This window comes from Gigantopelta aegis, chromosome 12, assembly GCF_016097555.1.
Source record: "Gigantopelta aegis isolate Gae_Host chromosome 12, Gae_host_genome, whole genome shotgun sequence".
In the NCBI taxonomy this organism is placed as follows: domain Eukaryota; kingdom Metazoa; phylum Mollusca; class Gastropoda; order Neomphalida; family Peltospiridae; genus Gigantopelta; species Gigantopelta aegis.
The window spans coordinates 46,487,765-46,502,141 of NC_054710.1; the positions used below are offsets into that span (position 1 = coordinate 46,487,765).

At 37.6% G+C, this 14,377-nt stretch overlaps 1 protein-coding gene across 1 annotated transcript; it reads left to right on the forward strand.

Annotated features, from left to right (window-relative positions):
- Positions 1-3,410: 3,410 nt before the first annotated feature.
- On the forward strand, positions 3,411-9,697 carry LOC121386687 (ubiquitin-60S ribosomal protein L40). Its single transcript, XM_041517680.1, has 4 exons — positions 3,411-3,527; positions 6,594-6,680; positions 7,225-7,327; positions 9,549-9,697. The coding sequence occupies exons 1-4, from the start codon at positions 3,425-3,427 to the stop codon at positions 9,640-9,642; spliced, it is 387 nt and encodes a 128-aa protein (XP_041373614.1). The 5' UTR covers positions 3,411-3,424; the 3' UTR covers positions 9,643-9,697.
- Positions 9,698-14,377: the final 4,680 nt, after the last annotated feature.

Below are 14,377 nucleotides of genomic sequence, written 5' to 3' on the forward strand. Positions count from 1 at the left end.
AAACACTATATGCTGTATATCGACCAAACTATGACCCATAAATATTAGGCCCTAGTACTAAAGTACTAATCAAAATTATACCCGGGTGATTTTCCAGTCTTATATATCATCAACGTCCCTAACTGCGTTATGCTTCCAACTCACGCTTCGCGCACTTAACATCCGATCTGTTGTCGTTCATTTGTGAGGTTTTTCTAAACAGTTCACGAACATTTTCATAAATAATAAAGTTGAGAAAAGTAAGTATGTAAATACAAAACTTTACAAACTCCTAAAACCATTAATTTTACTAAGTCGTTTTTGTTTATTCCTTAAAATTACTGATGTCGGGTCCACTTGACTCGTAGAAATTGACTTAAAATGGAGATAGATTGATTACCATTTGGTGCGTGTCATATGACTTCTCACGTGCAAGACCAACAGGGCCAAAGCATTTAATTTTAATGTTTAACACCCCTGTTAGAATTTGTTTTCAATTATTATATTCGATCTGCAAAATGTATGCTACATGTTTGTGCTTCTACTTTAGTGAATAGTATTAATAATCCATTGATAACAATTGTAAATAATATTTAGTGTATAAATTGTGTTAATTAAGAATCAATTTGTAAATAAAATGATATTTTACAAACTATTCACTGGTATGAACGTAATGCTTATCAGAATTGACAATAAGTGTTAGCGGTGGGTGTTGGTAAAACGCGGACTGGACCAGAACGCTTGACAAATATAATTTTTCCTTTAGAAAAATATTAAACAAAGAGTTCGTCAACTGTGCATAGTTAAGTAACATATCTTTTTTCATGTAGTGGGCGTAAAAATGAAAAATGACGAACCGAACATGCTATGTTTGATACTTTTTGAAAACGCATGCGCCTGAACGTAGTTAGAAACATCGCATTCTTTCCTGTTTACTGGAGGGTGTTTCACTTTTATTTACTAGAATCGATTTGTTTTACACCCAAGTTGTAGATTTTTTACGTTAATTGATTGAAATCTATTTTGTTTCACATATCGTAGCTGAAAAATGTAGAATAGTATTTCCGTAAATATTGTTTTCTCGTTAGGTGAACACAGTTTAGGACGTCGATGGTACTATAGGGATGCGGTGAACTTGTATGGAAACTAACTTGGTATGAACGGAAAACTTGTATGGGAAATGAACTCGTATGTCAAAAAAATAACGGTGAACTCGTATGGGGATGTATGGATATGCAGATATACTTTCAGACCTTTATCCAAGATATTTTTAAAGCGCTTACATTTTCAGTGCCAGCTTGGTTGTCTATGACAATTAGTAATCAACTGTTGTTAAATGAAAGGGTGCCGAGGGTCACGCACCTAATTAGGTATGAAGGACATATTTCACCTGTTAGAAGTGTGAATACCTGTGTACTGTGAAGTTGTTACAACCATGAACAGTTGATTGTTACATATAGCCAAGTAAAGCATAGAGGCAATTGATTTAAGGCCCTTACATGATGCCAAAGTGCTTATTTACACACCTAAGGCGTACTGGCCCCCTACGCCATATGCCTCTTGGGAAACCCCTGACTTTGATACTTCTCTTAAATGTGTATTTTGACACTTGTTTTGTATACATGCTTCTTGTTTATGTCGCCATCGGTCAACTATTTGCGTGTCATCCGCAGTTTGTGCGTCAGTCTCAGTCACCTATTTTCTTGTTACCCGTGGTCACCTATGTTCGTGTCATGTAATATATTTTGTTTCGTGCATAGGCGTATGGGCACATTTTTCCCGAATGACATGTGACGTCAAGAGCATCCTTGCCCGAATGACCAGACAATTTTTGCCCGAATACGAGTAAGTCTTCCATACGAGTTCACTTGTGGATTTCTATACAAGTTCACTGCATTTTCCCCCATACTAGTAAATTTTCCTAGCCCAAGTACTCTGACGGTAAGAGAGCCAGACCAACATTTGGACATAATCACTAATAAAATGTAGCAGATTTCCTCTCTAACACTATGATAAAATTACCAAATATTTGACATCCAGTAGCCGATTATTAATGAATCAATGTGTTCTAGTGGTGGTGGTAAACAAAACAAACTTCTTTTTTGTGATTGTCGGGCACTTGTTTTGAGACGGCCCCTGGAAGACGGAATGGCTGAGTGGGCGATAATGTGATGCAACGTCACGATATAGGTCGGCGAACTTAGAATAATATCCATAATAAATAATTTGTTCAAATCTTAATCTGACAAAGCAGTTTATTCAACTTCATTGTGTTGGAAAGGACCGGTGTATTATTTCTGCTATCAATATGGTATGAGGACCAGTCTCAGTAAACTTGTGAAAGCTGTTTATTCCTTTTTCCATCTGGAGAATTAAGAGAACCGGCCCCGGTGGTTAAGCCATCAGACTACTGGCTGGTAGGTACAGGGTTCGTAGCCCGGTACTGGCTCCCACCTAGAGTGAGTTTTAACGACTCGGTGGGTATGTGTAAGACCACCACACCCTCTTCTCTCTCACTAACTTCTAACCAACTAACAACTAACCCACTGTCCTAGACAGACAGCCCAAATAGCTGAGGTGTGTGCCCAGGACAGCGTGCTTGAACCTTAATTGGATATAAGCACGAAAATAAGTTAAAATGAAATGAATTAAGAGAGGGAAATTGCTTATAAGTTTAAATAAGCTTAGTACTTGTGATTTAAAATATTATATAATCAAACATCATATATCAATTGTTTACTTACAAATTCACTGGGTACAGTTTAGCCGTAATTTGAAATGTTTATATCACCTAAATGAATGGCAAAGCAAGAAGGGTCCACAACTCTTTAACATATTTCATAATCAGGGCTTCTAGATTATGGTAGCCCCACTCCCATGGCTAGTGATATTCAATGTTGGGCTAGTAAATAAATATTATTGCCATGCCCGATGGTTAGTGATTTTTTTTTGGTCAAATGTTGCAGTTAAGTCTATTTTGTTAATAAAAGGATTTCCTTTACCACCCCAACCCTAAATGTTAGTGTGTTTAAGCTCCATCTCCCTGTTTAAGTGACATAATCTGATTATTACTATTATTTAATACATTTTATTAACTTAAAGTAAAGAAGGGCTAGTGAATTTTTGATCGTGGCTAATACATTTTTAAGATCACTAATCCCATGGCTAGTGGATTTTATAAAAATTCTAGAATCCCAGGATAATGTTATTTTATTATAAATTTTTCTATACATATTTCATTTAAACTAATCGTTTTAATTATTAAATATTAAATATACCAACTTTTTAATGTTAAAGCATTGGAAATTTATTTATATCAGTACGAAATGGTGCACAAGTTAAGACGAGGGATGTAACTGACCATGCATTTCTTGTCTGTAAATATTGTATTAAAGTCCCATAATATTGAATATTATCCCTTTACATTGCAGCCTAGAGCAAGAAGATGCAGATCTTCGTAAAAACCTTAACGGGTAAGACCATTACCCTTGAGGTTGAGCCTTCAGATTCCATCGAAAATGTGAAAGCGAAGATTCAAGATAAGGAAGGTAAGAATACTACAAGTGAAGTGGTTTAATATTCTTAGAGGTATTTACTATAATTCAAAGAAATCATGTTTTTTTTCTTTTTCACATTATATTTAGGACATTATGTGCTCTTCTAGCCAGTTGCTAATTTTAACATGCTCATGTACCACTGGGCAATTCCACGGTAACGGAATTACGAGTTGGAGAGAGATTTCAGGCATTAAACTCGGCTAGTCCACATAAGAAAAATTATCATAATGATGTAACTATGTAATACACTAGTGCTTGTCATGGGCAGAAGTGAGACTCCCTACTGCAAGGTGTAGTGCATGAGTACTTAATTAAAGTTTGGTAACGGAATTACGTAAAAACGGACACCATTTTTACGGGCACCGCAAAACATCTACAAACTCTGTGAAGTATGATGAAATAATTATTTATCTTCATGATGGAATGATCTCCTAATGACTTGATATAAATTATATTACAAATTATCTTTTCATAATTTTGTTGTACAACATTGAATGCCAGTAACGGAATTACAGTTTGGTAACGGAATTACCGCTCTGAATTTACTTTTGAAAAACAATATTTATTTACTTTAAATTTGATTTGCAAATATGTTGCAAAATTTTAAAATTCAGTATACTTGTTTTAAGCATTCATATTAATATTTCAAATGATAACTAATTTCAATATCGGTAACATGTACACGTACATATATATGAGTGGAGATTTAAACTAGCACTAAACTGTGTACATATTACATAGTAAATGTTTAAAATGTTTGACAACAATTGAAAAAAATTCTTGAACAGTGACATTGTTAATAACAAAGAGAATTACACCAGGTCAGAGGAACACAGGCCAATTAAAATTATATAAACTGACCGTCAAACATCTAGATTGTATTACGGTAAGTGAAAGATTATGCCTAATAATAAAATTCCTCATCTATCTGAGGTTATGATAACATACATGACAACATTCAAAACACCAGTATTTTCTTTTTTGGCCAATCAAACATGCCATCTTTCCATTAAAAGAATTTTACTCAGATTAGATTTCCTTGTAAAGACAGCATTAACACTATAAAACGGTTGCTTTCTTTTTGTCCATTATATACATTTAAAAGCATAATGTTGGTAATTAGAATGATACTTTCTATTTTCTGGATATCCTGTCATTTAAATATAAATTATTAAATACATGTACAGTCAATAAATGCCTTTGGATAAAGTAAAATTAAAGTTTGCTTCAAGTAAACATGTTATGTTACATTTCCACTTTCTGGACCCTATATATGTTTAAAGATCTATACAGAGCTTGAAATTGTGGCCTGTAAAAAGTGAAAAGAAGTCTATTTTTAAATCTTGCAAGTGAAATAAACATTCACCTGTTAAAATTAACTAAAAATTGCGTCATTTTTCAAAAAACAGATGTACATACGATATCTCATCTTGTATTTAGCTGAGGCCGAGCTCATAATTCTATTACATTTTAATTTTATAATGCTCTAAACTACATATCGGAGGTCTTAAGTTTCCACACACTGTCCCAAACCCTACATTCACGTTGTGCTATCTTATTTCCAGCAGGCCATTTTTGTTTCACAGCAGGCCATATTTCTTTTGGCCTGCTATTTAAAAAAATAATAATGGCAGGCCATATTTTGCTTCATATTTCGAGCCCCGATATAATTCTAATAGGTTTCGATTATCACTTGAATTTTGTCATGGATTTGCAGAAGTTTAGTCATCATAATGAAGTAGTACTGTTTGGTTAAAGTGTATCAGATTTCCTTAATTTCTATATTGTCAATGGATGACATTTATATTTGCTATGGATGTTCCGCAAATGCATTTGGAGCCACTACTAGTACTATTACCATATGGATTTTTTAAAAAGATTTTGTATATCTTCCTATTGTTACATCACTTGATGTATTGGTGTATATGGATAAGAGTGTAGCATTTTAGTACTATGTAGGTTTATATTAAAGTGTTTCTTGACACTATATACCAAAGACGGTAACAGAATTACAAACCTATGGTAACGGAATTACATATGTTTACAGCTATATAATTTTACTAATAATGTATGAATTTGAAAGTAAATGTGTCTGATTATGTGCATTAACATATACTCAGAGAATATGAGTTGATTCCTTGATTAAATATATATGAATAATACAATCTAACTTTTTGTTTGTTTTCGGTAACGGAATTACAAACTGATTCTATGTTTTCTAATTTCCCCTAAATCTAAAAAAAAAATGTTTTTCATTAAAGTGGATTATGAAGTGTAGTACTTTGTTAGTGGTAAAACAAAAACACTAATAAAAAGAATATTACCTTCAATTACATGGCTGCTGTACATAAATTCATAGTGTGTATTACGGAAGTGTCGTATTTTTAGTGTGACGGTATCCTCATAAAATAGTTAAAGTCTAACACATCCATTTATTTTACAATATTTTACTTACCAGATTTGGATTCTCCAGACATTTTTACATTAAAAACAATCTTAATATATCAGGAATAACATGATTTTATTTTTTCACTCCATGTCCACTTTTGCGTGGAATTGCCCCACTAGAGTTTCAAGCATGTCCGTCCCGGGGCATGTCTCTGGATAGCCAGTGACTTGCTCCGGGACAGAACAAAATTAAAGGGATAATTTTGAAATTTACATCCAAAAATTAAATAGTGGGCTTTTAAAATTTTGATGCGCATCTCTAATATAATTAATAAAGAAAATTCTACTCATTAAATTTGGTCGCTAGATTAGATCGGGCGGTCAAAAAGAAATTAGATAAATAGATATAACACGCCTGATTTTGGATGGGGGTTGAAAATGGACAGAATTTTGAAAATAGCAATTAGTAAAAGAAATTAGTAGGATTAAAATTAGAAAGAAAAGGGTTACAAGCCAAAAATAATTTATTTACTTTGGTTAATTTTTCCAATTCCATCAGATGTGGGATCGTGGCAAAACATCCATGATAAAACCCCTGTAAGTGGACATGTTAGCCTGTTATTGATAAGTTGTGTAGTGTAACTTGGACTAATGTATGAATTATTGCAGGTATTCCTCCTGATCAACAAAGGTTGATTTTTGCTGGCAAGCAGCTGGAAGATGGGCGTACTCTCTCGGATTACAACATTCAAAAAGGTACATATATGCCGCAACCAGGGAAAATTTATGATTGAAAAAAATCATTTGTAAATATACAGAACATGCAAAATCAATAAAATTAGATGTTTGTGCTATTGTCCCCTGTAAACATTTGATTAGTTCAAGGAGAGTAATTATTATCTCCCCTTAGCATGTGAATGTATGTGTTATTAATATGGTAATTTCTACCCTAACACTACCATAATATATTTTTGGGGCAATAAACTATTTATATATATAATAAAAAATACATAATAACAAAAATTGTAATTTCTTAAATTGCTAACCATAATTAAGTTGGGAGGAGCCATTAACTGCTCCCCTCAATGTTATTTCACATGACGGCTGTGATAGCTTTGCAACCAACATCCCCAGCCCCATGAATTTAACCCCTGATCATGGACGTTTTCTCCTATTACAGTCATCTCTTGAATAGGACAATGATACATTTGGCATTATTTTGTGGTGACATAATTTAAATTGGCTGGACATTTTCCGACCAAGTTGACTTTAATTTATTTTCTGTTTTTGTTTGTTTAAGAGTCGACCCTACATCTCGTGCTGCGTCTACGAGGAGGAATCATTGAGCCCAGTTTAAAACAGCTGGCTTCAAAATACAACTGTGAGAAGATGATTTGCCGAAAGTAAGTATTCACGCCATCAGGGCACTGTCCCAATTCTCGGGTGAAAAATTAGTGCCATTGAAACACTGGATCATGTAGTGGGTTTCCTCTCTAAAACTATGTCAAATTACTAAATGTTTGACATCCAATAGCCAATGATTATTAATTAATGCGTCTAGTGGTGGTATTAATGAAAACAAACACCGGATCTACCATATGCATTTGCTACACGTCGCCATCGATCTCGTATTGGTTACGTTTTGTAAAAAAAAAAATTAAATGATGTTTTGTCTGCAATGGTTTTTAAGGTGTGTTTTTTTAAGGCGAATGCACTTTTTGTAACATAATAGCCAAATGAAATAACATGTTACTTTTATTGTATTTAGTTTTATGGAGCTGAAAATTCTTACAGCAACCATTTTAATTGCATTAACATCTCACAGAATTCCATCTCATGGAAATTGAATGGGTCCTACTAAGTGTGCATATGCACTGAAAATTACTGGCTGAAAATTTCAATATTAAGTATAATCCTTAAGTATGATCCAATTGACTGGTGTTACGGATGACAAATATCACATAACCTTCTAATCGGTTACACTGACTAGCTTATTTCGAGGGCTCCATGTATAGTAACCCTGACCCATCACTAAAAGGCCAATTTAACACTCAAATTGGCAGTGTTCCGATTGAGCAAAACAAATGTGTTTTTTTTAAAAGAGTGACTAGTGAGTACTGTACTCCCAGACTTTACCCAAAATCACACGCAATGCCAGGGGAAGGATTTGGCTCAATCGAACCCTGACCTGGGGTACTTAAGTTGTCGGATTGAATCTCCTCAGCAGACCCATTGGGTTTATTCCATCAGTCGACCGGCCTCGGTGGTGTCGTGGTTAGGCCATCGGTCTACAGGCTGGTAGGTACTGGGTTCGGATCCCAGTCGAGGTATGGGATTTTTAATCCAGATACAGACTCCAAACCCCTGAGTGAGTGCTCTGCAAGGCTCATTGGGTAGGTGTAAACCACTTGCACCTACCAGTGATCCATAACTGGTTCAACAAAGGCCATGGTGTGTGCTGTCCTGCCTGTGGGAAGTGCAAATAAGATCCCTTGCTGCCTGTCGTAAAAGAGTAGTCTATGTGGCGACAGCAGGTTTCCTCTAAAAAACTGTCAGAATGATCATATGTTTGACGTCCAATAGCCGATGATAAGATAAGAAAACAATGTGCTCTGGTGGCGTCGTTAAATAAAAAACAAAAACAAACTATTCCATCATTGGTATATCAAGGCCATAGTATGTGCTATCCTGTATGTGAAAGTGCACAGAAAAGAAATTGACATAGCCAGGATTTTATTGGAGGTTGGGGAGGGCAACAATACCGTTGGGGAGGGCAACCATACTATGGGGCGACGGTAAAATATAAAAGTAGGTGGGGGTATAGAGCATGTATGTTTGCATTGCTTAAGCACATTCACTTGGACAAAAAAATCAATGCGTAAATTTGACAAATAGTGTGTCAGAAAAAAAGAGAGAAGAATGAACAGTATTTTCTGTTGTGTGTATACAGTTCAAAATAGTTTATAGGTAGTGTATTTACTTATTTATTGCAGTTTTTATATGATGTACATTGATAGGTACTTATCCCTCTGCTGACTACTTTTCTTACTTGTAATTTAAGAGTTTATTTCCAAAATGCAATATAATCCAATCTTCAGCTATTTTGTGGATGGCAATGAAGGTGTTGATGTTGGTAGAACTCGACAATATGAGAATCAAGTTTCCGTCAAACCCCAATCTTTGCCTATTGAACATGGTGCTTCATTTTGAAACAAAGCCACTTTTTTCTCACAATGATGTAAATGAACATAATTTGTAGGGACAGATTTATGCAGCCAGTACTTTTGTTAAATGCAGGTGTTTAAGCATTGTGAATGCATATAGTTAAACACAGGGAATTCCAAAACAGGCTTTGTAAATTCAGCCCATAGCATTTTAGAAATTAACTGTTTAATTATACACCTCACTGTATTCAATGGATACAGCTGCCTACTTCTCTCTAAGATAAATGGATACTGGGGCATAGACAGAGGAATTAATGCCGAGGCAAACCCAAACTTGTAAAATAAATATCAGTTTCATGGGAAAAATAAATCTGGGGAAATTCCAGACGAGGTAAGCGCCTCATGCTGGCTATGCCATTGGGATACATTTGGTTTAATAATTAAAATGTTATTTTTTCAGGTGTTATGCTCGTCTGCACCCAAGAGCAACAAATTGCCGCAAGCGCAAGTGTGGCCACACCAGCAACATTCGCCCCAAGAAGAAGCTGAAGTAGACAGTGCACTTGTCTGTGATTGACATTAATTGTGTATTAAATACATGAGACAGTTTACCCGTGTTGTGCTTTTTAGCAGCCAGGTGCTGGGGTGGTCTTAAACATTCATTCATTCATTCATTCATATAACAACCAAGATGACAATTGTGTGGAATTCCAGGGCCAACTTGTTCAAATGCTTGGTTAAATTAACTCTTTGTTTTAGTTTTAATTTTAAAAAAAATATATTTTTATAGAAATAAAGTATAAACATGTTTGATTAGATAAGGATACCTTTGGTTGATGTAAACCATGTTTCAACACTATCTTTTCAAGTATTATTTCTACCAATTTAGATCTTATATTTAAAAAAATTCTATTAACCACTTGTTAACTTGACTAACATTTGAACACCTGGTCCTAGATTTTTAAAAATATTGGGGGAAATGTTTGCAACCTGTTTGATGTAGATGAGTTCAGTGGATAGATCGATTAACTGAGGTGCTTTTGTCTTTGGAACAAACCCCACTGGGCAGTCTTGTTAAAGTTTTTTTTTTCTCTGCCATCCTAACCAGCGACTTCGTGACTGGTATATCAATGGCTGTGGTATGTGCTGACCTGTGGGAAAGTTCATAATTAAAATCCCTTGCTACCAATGATGAACGTGGAGTGGGATATTTGTCTGAAGACCTAAACGTAACCAATATTGGTTATCTATATTCTGTTAATGCATTCTAGTGGCATCTGCCAAGTCTGTTGGCCCATTGGGCTGTTTCTTGTTCCAGCCAGTGCCCCACAACTGGTATATCAAAGGCCGTGGTATGTGCTACCCTGTGTGGGAAAGTGCATATAAAAGATCCCTTGCTGCATTACGAAAGATGTGGGTTTCCTCTGATGACTGCGAGTCAGAATTGCCAAATGTTTGACGTCCAATAGCCAATGATTACTTAATTGTCATGTAAAGGTACTGTTGAACAAAACAAACTTTAGGTCGATAGAGCACTCGCTCAAATTGCTCGTGTCCTAGGCTCAAACCTTGGTGGGTCCATTAAATATGCCACATCCTAACCAAAAGAAAGAAATGTTTTATTTAACGACTACACATTTTATTTACGGTTATATGGCATCAAACATATGGTTAAGGACCACACAGATTTTGAGAGGAAACCTGCTGTCGCCACTTCATGGACTACTCTTTCCGATTAGCACCAAGGGATCTTTTATTTGTGCTTCCCACAGGCAGGATAGCACAAACCATGGCATTTCTTGAACCAGTTATGGATCACTGGTCGGTGCAAGTGGTTTGCACCTACCCATTGAGCCTTGCGGAGCACTCACTCAGGGTTTGGAGTCTGTATCTGGATTAAAAATCCCATGCCTCGACTGGGATCCGAACCCAGTACCTACCAGCCTGTTGACCGATGGCCTAACCACAATGCCACCGAGGCCGGTCCCATCATAACCAAAGCCTCGCAACAAATATATCAAAGGCAGTGGTATGTGCTGTCCTGTGGAAAAGTGCAAATAAAAGATTTTTTGCTGCTAATGGAAAATTTCATCGGGTTTACTCTGAAGACTAAATGTAAATTTTTTCAAATGTTTGACATCCAGTAGCCGAGGGGTGGGATGTAGCCTAATGGTAATGTGTCCGCTTGATGCACGGTCAGTCTAGGATCGATTCCAGTCGGTAGCCTCATTGGGCTATTTCTCGTTCCAGCCAGTGCTCCACAGCTGGTGTAAACAAGGGTGTAGGATGGTGCATATAAAAGATCCCTTGTTGCTAATCGGAAAGAGTAGCCCATGAAGTGGCGACAGCGGGTTTCCTCTCAATATATGTGTGGTCCTTAACCGTATGTCTGACGCCATATAACCGTAAATAAAATGTGTTGAGTGCGTCTTTAAAAAAAACATTTCCTTCCTTCCAATAGGCGATGATTAATTAATGTGCGAGTTGAAACGTATATGAGTGGTACATCAAAAGTTGTAAACCTTGCATCGTAATCACCCTGGGGGTGGGGTGTAGCCCAGTGGTAAAGTGTTGGCTTGAAGTGCTGTCTCTCTAGTACCGATCCTTGTCGCTGGGCCTATTGGGTTGTTTATCATTCCAGCCAGTGCATCACAACTGGTATATCAAAGGCTGTGGTATGTGCTATCCTGTCTTGAATGGCACACATAAAAGATCCCTTGCTAATAATGTAAAAAAAATGACATTCAATAGCTGATTAATAAATCGATACGCTATAAAATGAACTCCACAAAAAGACTTTAAATAGCATTTATTGTATTGTAATTTGTATACATTAACATTCACACATCTACTAAAATAGACTGAAATATATAAAATTTACCATATTCAAGCTAAAACTACCATTCTGTACCTACACTACATTAGCATTCAAACGAATCCATAGATATTGAAGAGCAGAATGTACCTTGATGGTTATCCAGTGGACTACTAAAGATTTACAACAGTATAAAAAACAAAGACTTGTATAAAACCAGATACTTGAAGGCACAGTCCAGGACTGGTAGCTTTCCATTTTTATTTTTATTACACGCCCTGTATAAGAGATGACCTGTTGTAAATAAATATCCTCTCCAATATATTTTGGAGACCGGGCTTGTGAGTGGCTGCTACTAGCTGATGACTAGGTCACTGTTCCACGAAGTGATCTTAGCTCTAAGATCGCCTTAAGTACACGCCCACTACCCTGTGCACTTAGGGTGGTCTCAACCTTGAGATCGCCTTAAGTACACGCCCACTACCCTGTGCACTTAGGGTGGTCTCAGACTTGAGATCGCCTTAAGTACACGCCCACTACCTGTGCACTTAGGGTGGTCTCAACCTTGAGATCGCCTTAAGTACACGCCCACTACCCTGTGCACTAAGGGTGGTCTCAGCCTTGAGATCGCCTTAAGTAGACGCCAACTACCCTGTGCACTTAGGGTGATCTCAGCTCCGATATCGCCTTAAGTACACGCCCACTTCCCTGTGCACTTACGGTGGTCTCAGACCTGAGATCGCCTTAAGTACAAGCCCACTACCCTGTGCACTTAGGGTGGTCTCAGTCTTGAGATCGCCACTTCCCTGTGCACTTTTGGTGGTCTCAGCCCTGAGATCGCCTTAAGTACACGCCACTTCCCTGTGCACTTAGGGTGGTCTCAGCCTTGAGATCGCCTTAAGTACACACCCACTACCCTCTACCCTGTGCACTTAGGGCGGTCTCAGCCTTGAGATCGCCTTAAGTACAAGCCCACTACCCTGTGCACTTAGGGTGGTCTCAGCCTTGAGATCGCCTTAAGTACAAGCCCACTACCCTGTGCACTTAGGGCGGTCTCAACCTTGAGATCGCCTTAAGTACAAGCCCACTACCCTGTGCACTTAGGGCGGTCTCAACCTTGAGATCGCCTTAAGTACAAGCCCACTACCCTGTGCACTTAGGGCGGTCTCAGCCTTGAGATCGCCTTAAGTACAAGCCCACTACCCTGTGCACTTAGGGCGGTCTCAGCCTTGAGATCGCCTTAAGTACAAGCCCACTACCCTGTGCACTTAGGGCGGTCTCAGCCTTGAGATCGCCTTAAGTACAAGCCCACTACCCTGTGCACTTAGGGTGGTATCAGCCTTGAGATCACCTTAAGTACACGCCCACTACCCTGTGCACTTAGGGCGGTCTCAGCCTTGAGATCGCCTTAAGTACACACCCACTACCCTCTACCCTGTGCACTTAGGGCGGTCTCAGCCTTGAGATTGCCTTAAGTACAAGCCCACTACCCTGTGCACTTAGGGTGGTCTCAGCTCTAAGATCGCCTTAAGTACACAACCACTACCCTGTGCACTTAGGGCGGTCTCAGCCTTGAGATCGCCTTAAGTACACGCCCACTACCCTGTGCACTTAGGGTGGTCTCAGCCTTGAGATCGCCTTAAGTACAAGCCCACTACCCTGTGCACTTTATGTGATGTCAGCCCTGAGATCGCCTTAAGTACAAGCCGACTACCCTTAAGTACAAGCCTACTATCCTGTGCACTTAACATGATCTTAGAACTAAGATCGCTTTGTGGAACCGTCCAATAAACTAAGGATGTCAGAAATTGATTGTTCTGCTACAGTGTGACCATAAGTTAACGGATGTTTAAAATTAATTCAGTGACCAGAATGAACATAGTTAGCTTTTTCAAAATCTGTTAAATCAATGGGAAGAGATAGCTCACGGTACGGGTTTTTGAGATTCAATTTATCACAGCAAGTGAATATGGTTAAAAGGATATTCAAATATTTTGTGTGTGATGTTAAGAAGATTAATTTGAATAATCATTCTAAATATTAGTTAAATAAACATAAATTAAAAAGTGTAGCTTTAATATGTGAGGCACACAAATACACGTAATTGGTTGGTTTTTAATATATATACAATTATCTATATCTACATTCAAACCTGTATTAATCAACCACCAAATGAATATCACAAAGTGGTCTTTTTAGACAAGTGGCTGCTTAATACAAGTGTCCACTAGAGCTGGTTTGACTGTATGAAGTCAACCTGCGAAAGTTGCAGCCTCTGTAAGAAAACTTTTCTCACTGCATTGTGATGGGGCAGGGGGTACATCTGGAACATTAGCCTGAGGTGCCATGGGCAGCAAGATCGATTGCCCTCAGTCGCCCACTGCCACCAACAAAAATAAATGAAATGTATTAGTCATAGGCATCGGAAGTGGTGTGAACTCCCCCCCCCCCCCCCCCCCATCAACTCTAGGGGC

Excerpts from the sequence above, each read along its gene's own strand:
- LOC121386687 (XM_041517680.1), top strand. The coding sequence starts at position 3,425 with ATGCAGATCTTCGTAAAAACCTTAACGGGTAAGACCATTACCCTTGAG. Across the intron at positions 6,681-7,224 it reads GGATTACAACATTCAAAAAG|AGTCGACCCTACATCTCGTG; the intron begins GTACATATATGC and ends TGTTTGTTTAAG. Across the intron at positions 7,328-9,548 it reads GAGAAGATGATTTGCCGAAA|GTGTTATGCTCGTCTGCACC; the intron begins GTAAGTATTCAC and ends TTATTTTTTCAG.